The sequence below is a fragment of the Chiloscyllium plagiosum genome, unplaced genomic scaffold (genome assembly GCF_037043375.1).
Source record: "Chiloscyllium plagiosum isolate Xiang-an unplaced genomic scaffold, Cpla_swu_hap1 HiC_scaffold_24, whole genome shotgun sequence".
Taxonomy (NCBI): domain Eukaryota; kingdom Metazoa; phylum Chordata; class Chondrichthyes; order Orectolobiformes; family Hemiscylliidae; genus Chiloscyllium; species Chiloscyllium plagiosum.
Genome location: NW_028270162.1, coordinates 57,716,412 through 57,738,294, shown reverse-complemented (window position 1 = coordinate 57,738,294; position 21,883 = coordinate 57,716,412). Strand labels below are relative to the sequence as shown.

At 41.3% G+C, this 21,883-nt stretch overlaps 1 protein-coding gene across 1 annotated transcript; it reads left to right on the top strand.

Annotated features, from left to right (window-relative positions):
* Nucleotides 1–824: 824 nt before the first annotated feature.
* drg1 (developmentally regulated GTP binding protein 1) lies at nucleotides 825–14,935 on the top strand. Its single transcript, XM_043716127.2, has 9 exons — nucleotides 825–957; nucleotides 4,912–5,035; nucleotides 6,811–6,986; nucleotides 7,646–7,715; nucleotides 7,921–8,090; nucleotides 9,105–9,235; nucleotides 14,110–14,277; nucleotides 14,365–14,487; nucleotides 14,629–14,935. The coding sequence occupies exons 1-9, from the start codon at nucleotides 919–921 to the stop codon at nucleotides 14,726–14,728; spliced, it is 1,101 nt and encodes a 366-aa protein (XP_043572062.1). The 5' UTR covers nucleotides 825–918; the 3' UTR covers nucleotides 14,729–14,935.
* Nucleotides 14,936–21,883: the final 6,948 nt, after the last annotated feature.

The following is a 21,883-nucleotide window of genomic DNA, read 5'->3' as shown; positions in this document are numbered from 1 at the left end:
AGCTCAAATTTGCAGTCGGTAACATTTATTGCAGATGTCTTCATCCAGGAAAACTGGGACATGTATAACACCCTACATTTCACAAAATGCACATTCCACTAGGCTGAACTGACCTGCCACTCTGTAACTTAAAAAAAAAACTACTTATTAGTTAGACTATGCAGAGTAACTACCAGTTACTCACCAAACTGCTTCTTCTCCTGTACCAGAGAACTAATTACTGAGGGCTCAACAACGTAGAGAAAAAAAAGCATCTCCTTCCCCTCTTCCACGAACTCCCTAATTCACCAAGATCCCAGGTGCATCCGAAATTCGACGAAACGTGACAGAGTAAGGCCTTTCTAAAATTATTTTCAACGAATCTCTTCGGAGATGTGATTATGCATATCTGCGGAACTTGAACCAGATTTAGGAACACTATCACCGGCTCTGAAGGTTTATCATGCACTCTCCAAATCAAGTAAACTAAACGTTCTGAAAACCAGGTTTAACCCACCGCTTGGTTAAATAGATGGACCTGCTCTCATAAAGCTTGGATATGCCTAGATTAAGGTTGGGACAAAATAACAATTTCTTTAAATCTGCATAACAATTCTTAGTTAACTACTACATTGATGTTGGTTAACGTATTTTTGTAATTCTGCGCTCTGAAAATTGAAATGTACAACTTTGTATTCCCTCACAAGCCTCAGTGACCGTTGAAACCGTTACTAACGATCAGCCTCGCGCTAAGTTGGGGGCGGGGAGAGAGAGAGAGAGAGAGACAATGCACATGCGTAGAGAAGCTCCACCCCTCCCACTCCCAAATCCCGTTGAGTAGTTAGTCTCGCGAGGGTTTGCTGGGGGCGAGGTGGTGCGCTTCTGACGGAGTTTACTCGGCCGGGTAGCGGGCTGTGCACCGCGCGCGCATTCATCGAAATGAGCATCCTCCAGAAAATCTCTGAGATTGAGGCCGAGGTAATGCGAGGTCGAGAGTTATGATTTTCACGCGTGGGCCTCACGGTGGGGGGTGAGATGAGAGCATGGATCTGACACGGAGTGGGGTCAGGGATGGAGAGAGTGTGGCCTGGTGTGGGGGGCGAGAGGTCATCCTTTACCTCGTCACCACTCCCCTCTCTCCTCTCCTTCCTCGCCCCCCTCTCCTCTCCTTTCTCGTCCCTCTCTCCTCTCCCTCCTTGCCCCCTCCCCATCATCTCCATTCTCGCCCTCTCCCTGCCTGACATCCCCATCACCTGCAACATTACTCTTCCCTCTCCCCAGTATCCATCTCCCCCTTGCCTTGGAGTGCAGGTTCATAGTTCCTTGAAAATAGAGTTGCAGGTAGTCAGGGTGGTGAGGAAGGTGTTTGGTATGTTTTCCTATATTGGTCAGTGCACTGTATTCAGGAGTTGGGAGGTCATGTTGTGGTTGTAAAGGACATTGGTTATGCCACCTTTGGAATGCTGTATTCAATTCTGGTCTCCCTCTGTAGCAATGATGTTGTGAAACTTGAAAGGATTCAGAAAAGATTTACAAGAATATTGCCAGGGTTTGAGCTATAGGGAGAGACTGAATACGCTGCGGCTGTTTTTCCCTGGAGTGTTGGAGGCTGAGGAGTGACCTTATCAAAGTTTATAAAACTATGAAGGGTATGGATAGGTTGAATAGTTAAGGTTTTTTCCCCAGGGTAGGGGAGTTCAAAATTAGATGGCATGGGTTTAAGGTGAAAGAGGAAGATTTTAGAAGGGACTTGAAGGGCAACTTTTTCATGCAGAGGGTGGTGTGTGTATGGAGTGAGTTGCTAAATGAAATGGTAGAGAGTGGTACAATTACAACATTTAACAGGCATCTGGATGGGTACATGATTAGGAAGGGTTTAAAGGGTTAATGGTCAAATGCTGGCAAATGGGACTGGATTAATTTAGGATACCTTGTTTGCATGGATGAGTTGGACTGAGGGTATGTTTCTGTGCTGTATATGTCTTCTTGATTGTACCTGGGGAATGTCACTCAGATCACCCATCATCTGCTGTGTCTGGAGAGATCAATTAGTTATTGAGTCATTTTCACAACTGATACAGATAAGTAGCATTAATCTGAGATAGACTGTATTTTGCTTCTAATAGGACACAGACAAAAAAAGACTTTCTCCCATGATTTGCTTTGTCTATGAACTTTTCTGACTGTGTGACTGCAGGCATTCTGGTCAGCAGCATGCCTCAATTCTGATTCCTGTCAATTTCAAGTTTTAAGAGACATTGTTGTATCTCAGACATGGCTTATCTTTTGACCTGGTGACCGTAACCAGCTTACCCTCGTATAGTGTGTGCTTTTTGGAGATGTGGTCATTATTTGTTTAGTTTGTAGGACCTAGTAATTGTAATGGAAACTGTTTCCATGTAGGATTTTAAAATAGAATCCAATAAATACCTTGTATGAGGGAAGGTAGCACTCTTAGCTGATGTTAATGTTCCTTGACTATTTCTTCAGATTCAAATGTGATCGTTCACATTAAAATTCTGAATCCAGGTCATGATGCAACTAACTGGGTCCTCTTGTGAAGTGATAAATAAGTATAAGTGTGATTTGTTGTACAGCAAATCAATCAATACCTTATCACCAGAACCTGATCGAGAGCCTCGAGAACTGTAAAGCTGTTGAATGGGACTTGACTGAAGAAGTCTTAAGAGTTGAGATTAGAGTGATGCTGGAAAAGCACAGCAAGTCAGGCAGCATCCGAGGAGCAGGAAAATCGCGTTTCGGGCAGGAGTCCTTCATCAGGAATTTAAGAAGTCTTAAGTATGCTTCTTTGTGGCAAAGTTCTAACCATTAATCCAATTGAAGATTTCCAAAAGTCCATATCACTACAATGCACATGCATGATCGGTAGATCCGTGCACAATTCCAAATCTCTTGGTGGTGCTCCTGCCACTTTAAGATTCTGATGAAAGAGTTTGGCCCACTGACAATATAATGGGTCAACATTAATTTCACACTCATGAAATTTTCACTGATCCTGCAGCCTCAACAGCTTTCTGAGGGATATGGTTTCAGATTTCCCCTCCACAAATGCCTACTCATTTCTATCCTGAACAGCCTGGCTTTAGTTCTGAGGCTCTTCCACTTCCTTTGGACTCTCCCTCTGAACTAAACAGGATAATTGGAGCAAAACTCTCAGCACCACGGAAGAATAGGAGATAGAGTTTAATTTGGCTAAATCTCAGACATAGCTTATCTTTTGGCCTGGTGATAGTAATAAGCTTACCCTATTACATTTTGGAAAAACAAATCAGGAAAAGACTTAACAAATTAAAAGTAGGGCCTTGGACAGTGTTGTAGAACAGAGAGACCTATGGATTCAGGTACATGATTCTTTGAAGTTTGCATTACATATAGATAAGGTAGTTAAGAAAGCAAGAGAGGCTTCAAAAGAGAATTACCAGGAGATTGTTGGGAATAGAGGGTCTGAGTTATAAAGATAGGTTGGAATCTCATGCACTGGAGTGTAGGAGGTTGATAAATGAAGTTAGAGGTTTACACATTTATGAGGGGTATAGATAAGGTTAATGGCAGGTGTTTTTTCCCTAGGGTAGGGGATTTCAAGACTAGGGGGCATATTTTTAATTGGAGGAAGAAGATTTTAAAAAGACATAGGCAATTTTAAGCAGCAGTTAATGCGTGGAATGAAGTGGTGGATGCAGATACAATTACAACAGTTAAAAGACATTTAGATAATTGCATGAATAAGAAGTGTTTGGAGTGATAAGGGCCAAGTGCTGGCAGGTAGGATTGTGGTCAGTGTGGACTGCTTGGACCAAACAGTCTGTTTCTGTGCTGTATAATTCTATGACTCTGTCAATTGGATGTATCTTCGTTGTTTATGCTCAAGGGAACACGTACTTCGCCTTTGCAACTGTTCTTGCAATTTAACCCATTAAATATTACGCAAGGATTAATCTCCTTTCACGCTGTGAAACTGAGCACCCATGAATCCTGTCAAATTAGGGCAGCATGGCAGAACAGTGGTTAGCATTGCTGCCTCATAGCACCAGGAATCGATTCCAGCTTGGGGTAACTGTCTGTGTGGAGTTTGTATGTTCTCCCCAGTCTGCATGGGTTTCCACTATGTTCTCTAGTCTCCTCTCACAGTCCAAAAACATGCAGATTAGGTGGATTGGCCATGCTAAATTGCCCTGTAGTGTCCAGGGATGTGCAGGCTAGGTGAATTAGATTTGATGGGCCAATTGGCCTCCTTGTGCATTTTAGAGATTCTGTAATTCTTGATGTAGTCCAATTGGGACTCTCTACTGTTTCCTTTCTTGTAAAGTAATGTAACTTTAGTGACCCAAATCAACTGACCACTACCCTTCAGCCAGCTTCTTATCCACATTTATCCTGGATTACTGCCACTCTCACCTTAGTGACTGTAAGATATTGAAGCAGAGTTAGACTATTTGGCTTGTCAAATCTGCTTTCCCATTTGATTGTGGTTTATGACATTTGATACAGAACTCTTTATTTGAAGTTACCATGAAATGTCTCCTTTGTGTTCACTGATCTATCAAGAAAACCTTTGTAAACCACTTGCTTGCATTTTAATCTTGCTATTACACATTTTGCTTTGTAAGTTTGCATTGAATACAGCCTGTAACTGAATCTGTAGAGTCTGACTGTTGTACAAGGGGGCCAAGGTGTTCACATGCCTTCTGTAAGTGCAGAAGAGTTTAGGTAACTTTAGAGAGTAAAAGATGTGTCACCGTTGATACAACTGGTGGGGTTCAGTCCTGGTGCGATCTTTGATATAATATTTGGGAATAATCAAGGAGGTATAGTTGAAATCAGGTGAATTAAATGTTTCAACTTTATTAGCATATTCTTGGAGCATTCTCCTGTACTTATGTCTATAAATGTCTTCCTCGCTCTCTTGGTTAGATGGCTCGGACACAGAAAAACAAAGCAACAGCTCACCACCTCGGGCTGTTGAAAGCTCGGCTGGCTAAACTGCGACGAGAGCTTATCACCCCGAAAGGTGGAGGTGGTGGAGGACCGGGTGAAGGTACAGTCACTTAGTTTATTTGGAAATGTTTTGAGAAACAGGGAGGAATGCTTTGACTTTCAGACTCTAGGACACTGGTACTTAGACATTTAAAATGAAATTTGTGAAAAGTTTAATATTTCCATGCATTCACAGATTATTCTGTTTTAATTTGCTTTAATACATCTTATAGAAAAATGACTTAGGAAGCAGTATTCCAAATCATTGGTTTGATCAAACTATCAGTGGTAGTTAAGTGATGAATAATAGTTGTATGATATGAAATGGGACCAGAGTAGTTTCAGGAACAAAGCTGAGGATTTTAAAATCAGATTTGTTAAATACAAGGAAGTGTGAAACTTGGCAAGGATTGAGAAGAGTGAGAGACTGCATTTGGTTGTTTGAGGGTTTTCTTTATTGGGGCTGGGGACAGTGCTGGAGATGATAATGGTTTTGTAATAGTTGGGCTGAGAAAGGAACTTCAGAAGCATGCTGCAGAGGGTGGGTTCATCAACCTTTACTGGTATGCTCATTGGGTGGAGCAGTAATGCAGATTGGAGGACATGAGATCTAAATTGAGTCATGCAAGGAAATAGTTGGGAGGTATGGAAGAGGAAAGTCAGATTTAACTGTACAGTTGAGTGGACCTCATTTGGATGATGCAGTATTGACAGATCATGATATTTCTGAACCGGTTGATTTAAAATAGTTGCATCGCTTCACAACTAGAGTTTTTGAGGCACTGTGGTAGTGTCCTATACTCTAGATACAAAGGCCTGGGTTCAAATTCTTAGGTGAGCTGGCAGGATACATGGTGTGCAACAAAGGTTTATGAGACAATGTAATGAACCTGTTTTATGAGGAGAGTTTATGTAAATAGAACATAGAACAATACAGCACAGAACAGGCCCTTCGGCCCACGATGTTGTGCCGAACATTTGTCCTAGCTTAAGCACCCATCCATGTACCTATCCAATTGCCGCTTAAAGGTCGCCAATGATTCTGACTCTGCCACTCCCACAGGCAGCGCATTCCATGCCCCCACCACTCTCTGGGTAAAGAACCTACCCCTGACATCCCCCCCTATACCTTCCACCCTTCACCTTAAATTTATGTCCGCTTGTAACACACTGTTGTACCCGGGGAAAAGGTTTCTGACTGTCTACTCTATCTATTCCTCTGATCATCTTATAAACCTCTATCAAGTCACCCCTCATCCTTTACCGTTCCAATGAGAAAAGGCCTAGCACTCTCAACCTATCCTCGTACGACCTATTCTCCATTCCAGGCAACATCCTGGTAAATCTTCTCTGTACCCTCTCCAAAGCTTCCACATCTTTTCTAAAGTGAGGCGACCAGAACTGCACACAGTAAACTGGGCTTATATTGCCTGGAGTTTGGAAGAGTAAGGGGTGATCATTTTGAGAAATGTAAAATGCTTCAAGAGCTTAACAGGGTAGACTTCAGGTGAATGGTTCCTTGGCTGAGTAATCTAGAAGTTGGAGAGTCACAATCTCAGAATAAAGACTGAGGATGAGAAACCTTTCACTCAAAAGATTGAGTTCTTTGAACATCTCAACCCAAGCAACTGTGTGTTCTTAGTCATTGAGTATACCCGGAGAACAGGTTTTTGGATATGAAGAGAATTGAAGGGTATGAAGAGAGTGTGGGAAGTTGGAATTGAAAGGGTTGAATGATGGTAATCAAAGGGTTGAACAGCACCCTTCCTGTTTGTTTTTAACTAATGTTTCTGAATCTTTGCCCTGATGTGAACTTATTTTTTCTCCTGTTATGAGGTTTTGATGTGGCAAAGACTGGAGATGCCCGGATTGGGTTTGTGGGCTTCCCTTCTGTTGGAAAGTCAACATTACTGAGCAACTTGGCTGGAGTGTACTCTGAGGTTGCAGCCTATGAATTTACGACGTTGACCACTGTACCAGGCGTGATTCGGTATAAAGGAGCCAAGATACAGGTATGAGGTGGAAACCCAGCATTACAGGCAGATTTGAGGTGTGTGGAGTTAGAGGATGAGAAACCTTGACTAAATGAAATTTAGTTTTTCTTTCACTCTTACTAGTTCTCCCACACAATATGAGCATAACATTAAGTCAGTTTCCCCTTTGCTGAGTGTAGGGAGCGTCCATTCACTGTAGTTGACAGCAAATGTCAAAAGAATCTGCTGTTAGATTTCACAAAAGTGGCCTTCTGATCATAATTGTGCACGGATAATCCAGGCTATGTCTCCTTAAGTACTGTATGAAAGCAGGGAGTAATGGTTCCACAAATACATTGTGGACATAATGAATAGAGATTCCTCTTTTTAAAAAAAAATTGGGCAAATATAAAGCCCAATTGTACAGACTGCAAAGAAGCATAATCTCAAAGTCAATAACAGGCCTGGTGAGGCATGTTGCAGTGAACAGTGAAAAAAATGATGGGTTTGGAATCAATTCCTGGAAACATGAACAAGGTGGTCTGTTAAATTAGGCCTCAGGTGGACAGTAAGTTATGAAAGAGAGGCTGTGTGTGACAGTGAAACGCTGTGGAGTTGAAAGCAGTTTAATTTCTGCAATGTTTCATTTATCTATTGTTTGTTCATCCACTGTTTAAATGTTTATATTTCCTGCCCAGCTGCTCGATCTTCCTGGTATCATTGAGGGAGCCAAAGATGGTAAAGGCCGAGGGCGCCAAGTAATTGCAGGTATGTTGTATGCTTTAACTTGTATACAACTAACAATGAAATTGCATAATTTTGTGAAGTTTTGTACTGTATTTATCCCTGCACACATGCAGAACAAGGCACTCAGTAACGGCGGGGAAGAGAGATTTTGCGAAGTGTCCGTTTTGTTTTTGGAAGGTTCAGCTGCTAAACGTGATCATTGCATTTTCTCTCCCATATTTTTTAGTGGCGCGAACATGCAACTTGATCCTGATTGTATTGGATGTGCTGAAACCATTGGCGCACAAGAAGATAATTGAGAATGAGGTGGAAGGGTTTGGAATCCGACTCAACAAGCAGCCACCCAACATTGGGTTCAGGAAGAAGGACAAAGGAGGCATTAATTTGACATCTACAGTGAGTGAGAAGAATTGAATGGCAAAAGGTTGAAATTAAATCAGAATTGAACTAAACTATGACCTGGTTTGATTGTTGTGGGTATTAAGAGAAAGTGAGGACTGCGAATGCTGGAGAAGCACAGCAGGTCAGACAGCATCTGAGGCACATAAGAGTCAACATTTTGGGCATAAGCCTTTCATCAGGAATGGGAATGGTGCTGAGATAAATAGGGCGGTGGGCTGGGGGGATGGTAGCTTGGAAAACGATAGGTAGATGCAAATAGGGGTAATAGTGATAGGTCAGTGGGAAGGGTGGAGCAGTTAGGTGGGAAGGGAGATTGACAGGTCGAGGACGGTGCTAAGTTGGAGGGTTGGATCTAAGATGAGGTGGGGGGAGGGGAAATTTCCATAGGAAGTAGCATCCTTTTGAATGTGTAGGGTAAAAATGCTGCAACTCATACACTCAGAGTCCTACAGCACTGAGACAGACCCAAACTGGTCCATGCTGACCAAAATGTCCACCCACGCTAACCCCATTTCCCTGCACTTGGCCCATATCTGTCTGAACTTTTTCTCTCCGTGTATTTGTTCAAAAGCCTTTTAAATGTCTTTAATGTACCAGCCTCAACCACGTCCGCTAGCAGTCATTTCCTATGCGTACCACCCTCTGTGTATATATAAAAAAAATTGCCCCTCAGGTTCCCTTTTATTCTTAAATTCATGCCCCCTGGTCCTCAATTCCCCAACCCTGGAAAAAAGACTGAGTACATTCACCCTATCATGTCTCTTATGATCTTATACACTTCTGTAAGATTCCCCCCCCCCCTCCCCGCCCAAGTTTCCTACTCTCTAAAGAAGTATTTGTGCTGGCTATTTAAATAAGTTGAATGATCAGTTGATTTAGTTATCACTCGGCAAAATTATGCTGTACGTGATCATAAGCGTGTACGATCTGGTATGTTTTTGAATTTCTTTTGCAGTCTGCTTAATCATGTATTAATCATCTCTTCATTTCCTCCTTCCCTCTTGATAGTGTGTGCAGAGTGAGTTGGACATGGATACTGTTAAAAGCATCCTTGCTGAGTACAAAATCCATAACGCGGATGTCACTTTACGCAGCGATTCAACAGCAGATGATCTAATTGATGTGGTTGAGGGCAATCGGTAAGTGTTATTGGAGTCTGTATTAGATACTGTTCTGAACTATTTGATATTACAATCTAATGACTACTACTTGGAAATAGGTTATTAAAAATGGTCATTACTTCTCAGATGAGAGTTCTCAATGCTGAGAGACATGTCATAGTTATCATGCAGTCTTCATTGAGAGTGTTTTGAGATGTTGAGAAGTGCTGAGAAAACTTGCCTATTGGTTCCTTTCTTAAAGTGAACCAGATGCAAACCTGCTTTTTCTCTGTAAAGTTTAGGGTCAGAGGCCACTGATAATTGGATGTCACTAATTACAATGTAAACTACTATGGATACAGGAAATCAGAAATAAAAAGGAGAATGGTAGAAATGCTTAGTAGGTGAGGCAGCAATAGTGGAAGAGAAACTGCTATCGATTCAGTTCAGGGTCACTTTTCATCCCAACCTAAAATGTTCTCTTCGTTCATGTTGTCTGACATCCTGAGTCCTTCACTTTTTTTTTGTTTTTATTTCAAACATGATTCTTTCTTACCTTAACTTACATTCCCATTCTAAATCCTTGAGTTCTCATTCGTAATCAAAGTTGTCTACAACAACATGTCATGCATTGTCTTCTGCACAAGCAAGGTATTTAATTAGTGTGATATGTTCACATGGGTGATTTCTATTATAAGTCTGGACATACGTAATTGAAATAGTTGACAAATGTCGGGCCTGACAGGATATATCCTAGGATTATGTGGGAAGCAAGAGGGGAAATTGCAGAACCGTTGGAAATGATCTTTTCGTCTTCACTGTCAACGGGGGTGGTACCAGGGGACTGGAGAGTGGCGAATGTTGTGCCCCTGTTCAAAAAAGGGAATAGGGATAACCCCGGGAATTAGAGGCCAGTTAGTCTTACTTCGGTGGTAGGCAAAGTAATGGAAAGGGTACTGAGGATAGGATTTGAGTATCTGGAAAGACACTGCTTGATTAGGGACAGCCAGCACGGATTTGTGAAGGGTAGGTCTTGCCTTACAAGTCGTCTTGAATTCTTTGAGGAGGTGACCGAGCAGTGGATGTAGTGTACATGGATTTTAGTAAGGCATTTGATAAGGTTCCCCATGGTAGGCTTATGCGGAAAGTCAGGAGGCATGGGATAGAGGGAAATTTGGCCAGTTGGATAGAAAACTGGCTAACCGGTTGAAGTCAGAGAGTGGTGGTAGATGGTAAATATTCAGCCTGGAGCCCGGTTACAAGTGGAGTTCCGCAGGGATCAGTTCTGGGTCCTCTGCTGTTTGTAATTTTTATTAATGACTTGGAAGAGGGAGTCGAAGGGTGGGTCAGTAAATTTTCAGATGATACGAAGATTGGTGGAGTTGTTGATAGTGAGGAGGGCTGTTGTCGGCTGCAAAGGGACTTAGATATGATGCAGAGCTAGGCTGAGGAGTGGCAGATGGAGTTCAACCCTGTCAAGTGTGAGGTTGTCCATTTTGGAAGGACAAATAAGAATGCGGAATACAGGGTTAACGGTAGGGTTCTTAGTAAGGTGGAGGAGCAGAGGGATCTTGGGGTCTATGTTCATAGATCTTTGAAAGTTGCCACTCAGGTGGATAGAGCTTGTAAGAAGGCCTATGGTGTATTAGCGTTCATTAGCAGAGGGATTGAATTCAAGAGTCGTGAAGTGATGTTGCAGCTGTACAGGACTTTGGTTAGGCCACATTTGGAGTACTGTGTGCAGTTCTGGTCGCCTCACTTTCGGAAAGATGTGGAAGCTTTGGAGAGGGTGCAGAGAAGATTTACCAGGATGTTGCCTGGAATGGAGAATAGGTCGTACGAGGATAGCTTGAGAGTGCTAGGCCTTTTCTCATTGGAACAGCGAAGAATGAGGGGTGACTTGATAGAGGTTTATAAGATGATCAGAGGAATAGATAGACAGTCAGAAACTTTTTCCCTGGGTACAACAGAGTATTACAAGGGGACATTAAATTTAAGGTGAAGGATGGAAGGTATAGGGGGGGATGTCAGGGGTAGGTTCTTTACCCAGAGAGTGGTGGGGGCATGGAATGCGCTGCCTGTGGGAGTGGCAGAGTCAGAATCATTGGCGACCTTTAAGCGGCAATTGGATAGGTGCATGGATGGGTGCTTAAGCTAGGACAAATGTTCGGCACAACATCGTGGGCTGAAGGGCCTGTTGTGCTGTATTGTTCTGTGTGTGCATGTTTTGGTTAAATTGACTCTACAGAAAAATCAACAGACTCCACCTTTTTCTTTCTGGATCCATCGTTGCCTCAGCTGGCAAAACCTTGTACAATAAACTAAACATTGCTGATTATTCATTCTCTATAATTAAAAGTTTTTGCAGTATTAAGTTCTACACGTTCTACTCCAGTCCGAATACAGAGTCAATAACCACTAATCTAAATGTTGAAGTTCTAAATTGGAGGAAGGCTAATTTTGATGGTTTTAGGCAAGAACTTTCAAAAGCTGATTGTGGGCAGATGTTCGCAGGTAAAGGGTTGTCTGGAAAATGAGAAGTATTCACAAATCAGATAATGAGAGTCCAGAGACAGTATATTCCCATTGGAATGAAAGGAAAGGCTGGTAATTGTAGAGAATTCTGGATGACGAGAGAAATTGAGGTTTTGGTTAAGAAAAAGAAGGAAGCATGTGTCAGGGTATAGACAGGATAGATCAAGTGAATCCTTAGAATACAATGGCAGGAGGAGCATACTTAAGAGCGAAATCAGGAGGGCAAAAAAGGGGACATGAGATAGCTTTGGCAAATAAGGTTAAGGAGAATCCAAAGGATTTTTAAAAATTTGTTAAGGACAAAACGGTAACTAGGGAAAGAATAGGATCATCTCAAAGATCAGCAAGGCGGCCTTTGTGTGGAGCTGCAGGAGATGAGGGAGATACTAAACTAGTATTTTGCTTCAGTGTTTACTGTGGAGAAGGACATGCAAGATTTAGAATGTGGGGAAATAGATGGTGACATCTTGAAAAATGTCCATATTACAGAGGTGGTGGTGCTGGATGCCTTGAAATGCATAAAAGTGGATAAATCCCCAGGACCTGATCAGGTGTACCCTAGAGCTCTGTGGGAAGATGATTGCTGAGATATTTGTATTATCGATAGTCACAGGTGAGGTGCTGGAAGACTGGAGGTTGGCTAACTATTTAAGAAACATGGTAAAGACAAGCCAGCGAACTATAGACTGGTGAGCCTGATGTCATTGGTAGGCAAGTTATTGGAGGGAATCCTGAGAGACAGGATTTACATGTATTTGGAAAGACAAGGACTGACTAGGGATAGTCAACATGGATTTGTGTGGGAAATCATATCTTATAAACTTGATTAAGTTTTTGATGAAGTAACAAGAGGATTGATGCAGGCAGAGCAATGGACTTGATTTATATGGACTTTGCTAAGGCATTCGACAAGGTTCCCTATGGAAGACTGGTTAGCAAGGTTAGATCTCATGGAATGCAGGCAGAACTAGCCGTTTCGATACAGAACTGGTTTGAAGGTAGAAGGCAGAGGGTGGTGGTGGAGGGTAACTTTTCAGATTGGAGGCCTGTGACCAGTGGTGTTCCACAAGGATCAGTGCTGGGTCCACTACTTTTTGTTGTTTATAGAAATGATTTAAATGTGAACATAAGAGATATGTTTGTAGATGACTCCAAAATTGGAGGTGTAGTGGACAGCGAAGAAGGTTACCTCACTATAACGAGATCTTGATCAAATGGGCCAGTGAGCCGAGGAGTGGCAAATGGAGTTTAATTTAGATAAATGTGAGGTGCTGCATTTTGGAAAAGCAAATCTTAACAGGACTTATACACTTGGGGAGTGTTGCTGAACAAAGAGACCTTGGAGTGTAGGTTCATAGTTCCTTGGAAGTGGAGTCGCAGGTAGATAGGATAGTGAACAAGGCATTTGATATGCTTTCCTTTATTGGTCAGAGCATTGAGTATAGGAGTTGGGAGGTCATGTTGCTGTACAGGACATTGATTAGGCAATTTTTGGAATATAGCATGCAATTCTGGTCTCCTTCCTATTGGAAGGATGTTGTGAAATTTGAAAGGGTTCAGAAAAAATTTACAAGGATATTGCTAGGTTTAGAGGATTTGAGCTATAGGGGCAGGCTGAATAGGTTGGGGCTGTTTTCCTTTGAGCGTCAGAGGCTGAGGGGTGACCTTTACAGAGGCTTATAAAATCACGAGGGACATGGTTAGGATAAATAGAGAAAGTCTTTTCTCTGGGGAGTGGGAGTCCAAAACTAGCAGGCATAGGTTTAAGGTGAGAAGGAAAAGCTATAAAAGGAACCTGAGGGTCAACCTTTTCACGCAGAGGGTTGTGTGTGTGTCTATGGAATGATCTGCCAAAAAAGTAGTGGAGGCTAGTATAATTGCAGCATTTAAAAGGCATCTGGATGGGTATATGAATAGGAATAGTTTAGAGGGATAGTGCTGGCAAATGGGACTAGATTAGGTTAGGATATATGGTTGGCATGGATGAGTTGGACTGAAAGGTTGGTTTCTATGCTGTACATCTCTATGACATAGTGGTATCATAAAACAGAAAAACAAACTAGAAATTGGAGATGAGAGAAAAACAGTTAAAGTTTTGACTCCATTGACTTTTCTTGAGTTTGTCTTTCTGCAGATGCGGTATGACCAGCTGTGTTTCTCCAGCAATATGCTTTTGACTATTTAAGTGGCCAACTAGAATGAACAGGAAACTGACTACTTGATAAAAATAAGATGTTCTGATTAAAATTGCTATACGTTTAAAATTTGAAATCAAGAATCCAAAACCAATCATCAGGTTGCTGTATTTATCAGCACTTAAACTGAAATAAACTTATCATTTTGGCTAACATACTGACTTGCTGTGTTGTATGCTGCAGGGTGTACATCCCCTGTATCTATGTTTTAAACAAAATTGACCAGATCTCGTTGGAGGAGTTGGATGTCATTTACAAAATACCACATTGTGTGCCGATCTCTGCTCATCACCGCTGGAATTTTGATGATCTACTGGAAAAATTATGGGATTACTTACAACTTGTACGGATGTAGGTATTGGCCATGTGGATGATAAACTTTGACTGTTGTCTACATTCTTGGGATTCTTTAACTAAATAATCTGCATTTTTTAATAGTTACACCAAACCCAAGGGACAATTACCTGACTATACTTCACCAGTTGTGTTACCACATAGAAAAACTACTGTTGAGGATTTCTGCATGAAAATTCATAAAAACCTAATTAAAGAATTCAAATAGTAAGTTTTACTCCTTTGTCTGGTTCAGTTCTCTTCAGCAGAATACTCTATAGTTACCTCCACATTGGCAATTGGTGGATGGCTTGGACTTAAGGTGAATTTTGAGTGTAACAATTGTTTTTGTTTTTTTCTCTTTTTCAGTGCTTTGGTGTGGGGCTCCTCTGTGAAGTACAATCCACAGAAAGTTGGCAAAGACCATGTGCTGGAAGATGAGGATGTAATTCAAATAGTCAAAAAGTAAAATGGGACACATGCTTTCCATCCCTGACTAATGCTTCTTTTCTCCTGATGGTGCGAACTCCCAAGTCAGTGCAAGTGTTCTGTTCTGAATGGAGGATGTTAACTACTTCACTGAACAAATTGTTTAATCCATTATGGTTGCAAACAATTGTTTTAACAATCACTTGCATAATTCTGCTAATAAATCCTACCAGAGGAGCTGAACACATTTGGTACCATGATTGAAATTCAGTCAGCAGCACTGCCTGTGGCACTTGAAATCAAAGTACGACCATAATCGCAACACCAGCTATGTGAACTTATAAACCCACTTCTGGAATGTCTAATGTTTTAAATAGTATCAAATTATGACGGCTATAGTAACTTCATAAAGCACAAGTCAGACCTCTGAATTGGATGCACTAGATTAACAAAGTACCAGAACTTTGGAAGGAGACCAAGCAATTGAGTGAATGGAGACTTATTGGGATGTTAGATTTGAAGAACTTCAGTTACAGATGGGAAGTTAGAACTGTTAGACTTTCAAGTGCAGCAAAATCAGTAGGAAATGAGATTTTGTTAAACAGGATGAACTTTCCAGTAGCTTAGTAATAAATAAACATATTGCTCCTGAAACGCAAACTATATTTCATAGTTTTGTTCTCAAGACTTGCTTATAGAGCTGGAGGAACATGATAAAGGCATAAAGACTTGCAAAAAGGAAATGCTCTTAACTGAAACTGAACTAGTAGGAACCCAAGAGAAATAAACTTAAATGAATGTATCTAAAAGCATTTAGTTTCTTTTAAGGCAAAACTTTCAAGTGAAAGAGGTAGTGATTGAAGTAAGTAAACAGCAGGTATGAATTCCGATAGAAATGTTGGACTGAAGTTATATTTATTATAGTAAGCCTTAGAAAGTAATGCTGGGCTCAGTAAGGATATACAAAAGGGAATGCAATAGAAAAGAATTTAACTGCAAAATAAAAAGTTTGCACTTTAAACAAAAAAAGCAAATAGAGGAACGGAAGAAGAATGCTAAAAATGGTGTGGCTTTAATGTTTAAACCCTGTTCAAAAGGCTTTTAACAGCCAGTTTGGGATCAAGGCAGAACAAACTTCCACAGAAGGAGGTATAAACTTGTCTTTGGTCTCAGTTCTGGCTGGGTACAACCCATGTAATTGAAGACTAGGTTCTTGTTCAACTATGTTGGTATAAAATGTTTATTATATGGACTTGGATAAGGAAATAGTGCATTCTCTTTGAGCTTGCAGATGACAATAGGTAAGAACTATGACAGAACCTACAGAGGAATACATAGGTTGTGAGTTGGCCAAAAAATGTTGGCAGTAAGGAAATATTATGCACTTTGGAAGAGTTGCCAAATTTTATTTAAGGCTGCAGAAAGCAATCATCCAAACTGAGTGGGTAATGGTGAATGAAAGTAATGTTAGCCTTTTATTTCATAGAGAATAGAGCACACAATTAGGCAAGTTATGTTAAAACAATACAAAGGACCAGTCAAATCACAACTGGAATGCTCTGAACAGTTTTGGATCGAAGGAAAGAAATACTGACAGTAGCAGCAGTGCCGAAAAGCTTACTTAAGCTGATACCAAGTTTAAGGGACTATCCTGAGGGAGTGTATAGATTGAGCCTGTACTTATTGGAAACTTAGAATAAAAAGGTGACCTGAGTGAAAGGTAAGACTCTTGGAGAACTTACTAACAGGATAGATACAGTAAGGCTGTTTCTCAATGTAGAACTGGAGTGTATAATCTCAAAAGGTCACATACAAGAAGTTTGACAATGAGGAATTATTTGAAGAGGGCTGTTGAGGCTGTCATTTTAAAACACTTGTTTTGGCCTGGAAATAATAACACCAACAGCACACAATCAATTCCTTTTCTGGTTGAGGTCATGATGGTCCCCTCTTAATCTTCTGAGGTGGGAGACCATTGAGTTAAACTAGCACCAGTCTTCTGAGAAAAGCATCAGCCTTGGGTGACTATGCAGGGGGAGAACTCCATGTAGATTCTCCCCATGTCTGTCTGGATTCCTTCCAGTGCCTCAGTTTTCTCCCACTCACCACATATGCTATGCTAACCAGCCAGATGGTTGAGTCACAGGAAATGCAGGGTTAGAGGAGGAGGAGGAGGTGGGATGCTCTTTGCAAGCAAAATGCAACGTTTATCCAGCTAAAACTATGAATTCATGCACCTGGTCATCAAGCTGTGTGTATTGGTGAAAAGGCAATATTACAGAAGAGGTGTTACACTCCACATTGATATGAAAAATTGATAGCATATGCACAAATCACACACAACAATCTCATTTTTGACCGAAACTTCATTTCCCTGCTTCCACTTCAATAAGTGTCATGTACTTCTACTGTTTGGACAGTGACTAAAATGGGATTCAGGTCAAAGGGGCAGCCATGGGTATGCATATGGGCCTCTGGGGATTCTCTTCCAGCCCCCATCCACAACTCTCTCAGATATATCAAGGATGTCATCAGTACTGCTTCCCTCGTGTGAAAATGGAAAAGTTAATTGATTTTGCTTCTAATTTCCACCCTACCCTCCATTCTACCTGGTCTGACTCCTCTCTTGTTTTCCTCAACAGGTTTCCATTGCTGTGGATAAACTGGCCACTAATATCCACTATAAACCCAGTGACTCCCACAGCTACTTGGACCAAACATTCTCATACCTTATTTCCTGCAAAGATTCAATTTCATTCTCACATTTCCTCTATCTCTGTTGTAGGGGTATACAATTCTTTTTTTTCGAAACACAACCAGTTGGTTTGCAAATTTTGATATAAGTGACAGTTTGACTGTGAAATGTAAAAAAAACTTACCGAACAGCAGAGTCACTGACTACGGGCCCTGAGGCACAATTGAGGTCTGCCAGTGCTGGGCCACGCCCCATTTCATGTGACATGCATAGAGTAGGTGTGGAGTTGGATTAACTATTTGCATGCCAAACAACCTTGTTACTGAGGGAAAAGACTTCACGAAAAAGCTTTTGGATTTCAGATAAAGGGTTGTCTACCTGTATATGTTGCAAAGCCAACTTTGCCAAGGAACCCATCTCCCGCACTTCGGCCCTCCCTTCTCTCATTTGGACTCACCCATGTCCTAGCCCAAATCTCACATACCAGGCCTGGTTTTCACAGTTTGCCATTACACACTACCTACTGTTAGCCACTAATAGTCTCCATTAACAGTTATCCACTCAGTCAGTCCAACTGTTATTCTCTCTTAGGGCTTTATCTGCACCTTTCATTTACTCCTTAAGCCCCTCATCTATCTTCTGCGTGAGAGCCAACATTTTCCTTGCTACAATCAGTTTTGTAAGGGTCTCGGAATTAAAATCAAACACTTCAGACTCTAAGGACTTTTAAATTGCATAGCCCTACTTCTCCCTGTTAAACACACACAGTATTAAGTTTTTTTATTTAGTAAATGAATTATTTTATTCACAAGACAATCTCAACAATTATCTTCATTTCAACGAACTATAATTTAATCAAAGTGATAGTTATATGCTAAAAAGAAAAACAATTGAGACCACTGAGAAGTGTTAGAGGAGAGCCTATTCCCCCCATGTTGTAGCACATATTTTACCACTTGCCAGAAGTTTGGTTGTTTTCCCCTCTTCCTAGTTCTGTTCTGGAGTGGCTTCAGTTTATATTCCAGATGTTTTGCATTTTAACATCTGATTCTGTATGAACATAAGGGATATAGTTAGCAAGCTTGCAGATGATACTAAAATGGTAGGTGTAGTGGACAGCAAAGAAAGCTACCTCAGAGGTCAATGATTTGGAGATGCTGGTGTTGGACTGGGGTGTACAAAGTTAAAAATCACACAACACCAGGTTATAGTCCAACAGGTTTAATTCGTACCACCTGATGAAGTTCGAGTGATGCTCTGAAAGCTAGTGCGCTTCCAGTTAAACCTGTTGGACTATAACCTGATGTTGTGATTTTTAGCCTTAAGAGTTCAATGGGATCTTGATCAGATGGGCTGAGGAGTGGCAGAAGGAGTTTAACTTAGATAACTAAGGTGCTGCATTTTAGAAAAGCAAATCAGAGCAGAACTTGTACACTTGGTCTGATCCTGGGGAGTATTATTGACCAGAGACCTTGGAGTGCAGGTTCATAGTTCCTTGAAAGTGGAGTTGCAGGTAGGTAGATAAGACAGTAAAGAATGTATTTGGTATGCTTTTCTTTATTGGCAGAGCATTGAATATAGGAGTTGGGAGGTCATGTTGCAGCTGTACAGGACATTGGTAAAGTGACTTTTAGAATATTGTATGCAATTCTGGTCTCCTTCCCATCAGAAGGACTTTGCAAAACCTGAAAGGATTCAGAAAAGATTTACAAGGATGTTGCCAGGATTGGAGGATTTGAATAGGCTGGGGATGTTTTCCCTGAAGTGTCAGAGACGGAGGGGTAACCTTAGAGGTTTGTGAAAATCATGAGCGGCATGGATAGGATAAATAGATAAAAGTATTTTCCCGGGATGGGAGTCCAGAACTAGACAGCATAGATTCCTGATGAAGGGCTTTTGCCCGAAATGTCGATTTCGCTGCCGTTGGATGCTGCCTGAATTGCTGTGCTCTTCCAGCACCACTGATCCAGAGTATAGATTTAAGGTGAGAGGAAAAATATAAAACTGGTATGAGGGGCAACCTTTTCACCCAGAGGGTGGTACATGGGTGGAATGAGCTGCCAGAGGAAGTGGTGGAGGCTAGTACAATTAGAACATTTTTTAAAAAAAGGTGTGGAGATGGGTATAGGAATATGAATATGCCAAGTGCTGGCAAATGTGACTGGTCAGGTTAGGATATCTGGTCAGCATAGACAAGTTGGAGTAAAGGGTCTTTGACTGTGCTGTACAATCTATGATTCTATGACTTGAAATGTTAACTGATTTTTCCTTCAGATGCTGTCTGATTGAACTTTTCCAGCAACTTCTATTTTTGTTCAACATGCAGCATCTGTAGTTCTTCCAGTTATGGAAAGAACCATAATGTTTAATGAAATGGAATGTCAATACTGTCCACTACTATTGAACAATACCATCAGCAAGTACAAAATAAAACTTGCTAACGGGTCAGAGGTCTCTTTCCATTGAATCATCTTGCAATTGAATGTTTTGGGTTCACCTTATGAAAAATTCAGATAGACTTCAGTGCAGCAGGGAGCTAGTGGTATCAAGAAAATGTCTAAACCCCAAGTAATGACATCTTAGCAGGGAAATCACAATTTTAGTCACACACAGAGCTGCTTATTAGGTATGTGGAATTGTCTGGTGTTCCTGCAGACAGGAAAATATTCATGTAGGAAGTGTAAGTATTAGGATATGCAAAAGGAATTAATGTAGAACTTCATATTCACCCTATTTCAGTATATCAATACTAGATTTTGTGGGGGAGCATATGCAAATTGAAATGACATTTAATTAACTATGGCAGTTGTGCAATACTCCTTACCAAGCTCAGCCATAGAACAGCGCAACAAAACCTTTTGGTCCTTTGTTATGCCAGCCTTTATCCTATTCTAAAGATCAGACTAACCAACATACTCTTCATTCTATTATCTTCCACATGCCAACCAGAGTCATTTAAATGTCCCAAAATGTATCTGACTACTACCACCACCACCACCGAAGAACCAACCTCTGGGAGGAAGGTTTAGGGGAGATGTCAATCACCTTAAAATTGCGCCTCATGACAGACATTTCCACCATAGGGAAAAAAAAAAGGTCTCTAGCTATCCACTATGCTTATCTTGTACACTTCTAATGCAGTCACCCCTCATCCTTCTTCACTTCAATGAGAAAAGTCCTACCTCCCTCAACCTTTTGTAAGGTATGCCCCTCAGCCCAGGCAGCATCCTGGTAAATCCTCTCCGAAGCTTCCAATTTCTACTTATGTGACCAGAACTGAACAATACTCCAAGTGTGGTCTAACCAGGGGTATATATATAGCTGCAGCATAACCTTGCAGTTCTTAAACTTAATCCCCTTGCTAATGAAAGCCAACACACCATACACCTTAATAACTTTATCAACTTGGGTGGCAACTTTGACATAGACCAAGGATCTTTTCCTTCATACTGCCAAGAATCCTGTCTTTAACCCAGTATTCTGCATTCAAATTTGACCTTCCAAAAAAAAAATGACTTCACACTTTTGCAGGTCCAACTCCATCTGCCACTTGTCAGCCCAGTTCTGCATCCTGTCAAATGTCTTGTTGAAACCTACAAAGCTCTCCACAAATCTTCATATCATCAAACTTATCCACCGTTCCACTTCCTCATTGAAGTCATTTAGATAAATCACAGAGTGGAAGTCCCAGAACCAATCCCTGACAAACGCCACTGGTCACCAAGCTCCAGGCTGAATATGAGCCAGCCAATTCTGTATTCAGATAGCTTAATTTTACTGTATCCCATGCCTCCTTGCTGAGTGAACCTACCATGAGGAACTTTATCAAGCACCTTGCTAAAGTTGATGTACACCACATCCACTGCTTGACCTTCAATGTGCATGTCACATCCTCAAAAGAATTCAATAAGGCTTGTGGCATGACCTGCCCTTCAGTCAGCATGGCTTTGTATCTCTAATCAAGACTATAGTTTCCCAAGTAATAAATCTTGGGTCAGAATCATCCCCAATAAATTTGCCCACCGCAGACATAAGACCGACTGGTCTAATTCTCATTTCCTTTTTTGAACAAGGGAATAAAATTTGTCACTCCAAATCATCTGGTACTACAATGGAGGAGATGACACAAAGATGAGCACCGAAGGTGCAGCAATCTCTGCTCACTTCCTGTATCAACTTTGGGTCATTCCCATCTGGGATGTCCTCACAAATGTCAAGGTCCCTCCCAGTAGTAATACTGAAGCAAAGTATTCACCAAGGACCTCCTCTACCTCCACCTCCAAGCGCAAGTTCCCTCCACTATCCCAGATTTGTGAAGAACAAGAGGGTAGGACCAGAGTGTAACGGGTTTTCCTTAATCCTACCCACTAAAGCTTTTTCATGCCTTCTAGCTCTCCTCAGTCCATTCTTCAGTTCCTTTGTCTGCTTTGCAACTCTCTAAAGGCCCATCAGATCCTTTCCTCCTCAAGCAAGCTTCCTTCTTCCTCTTGACTAGATGCT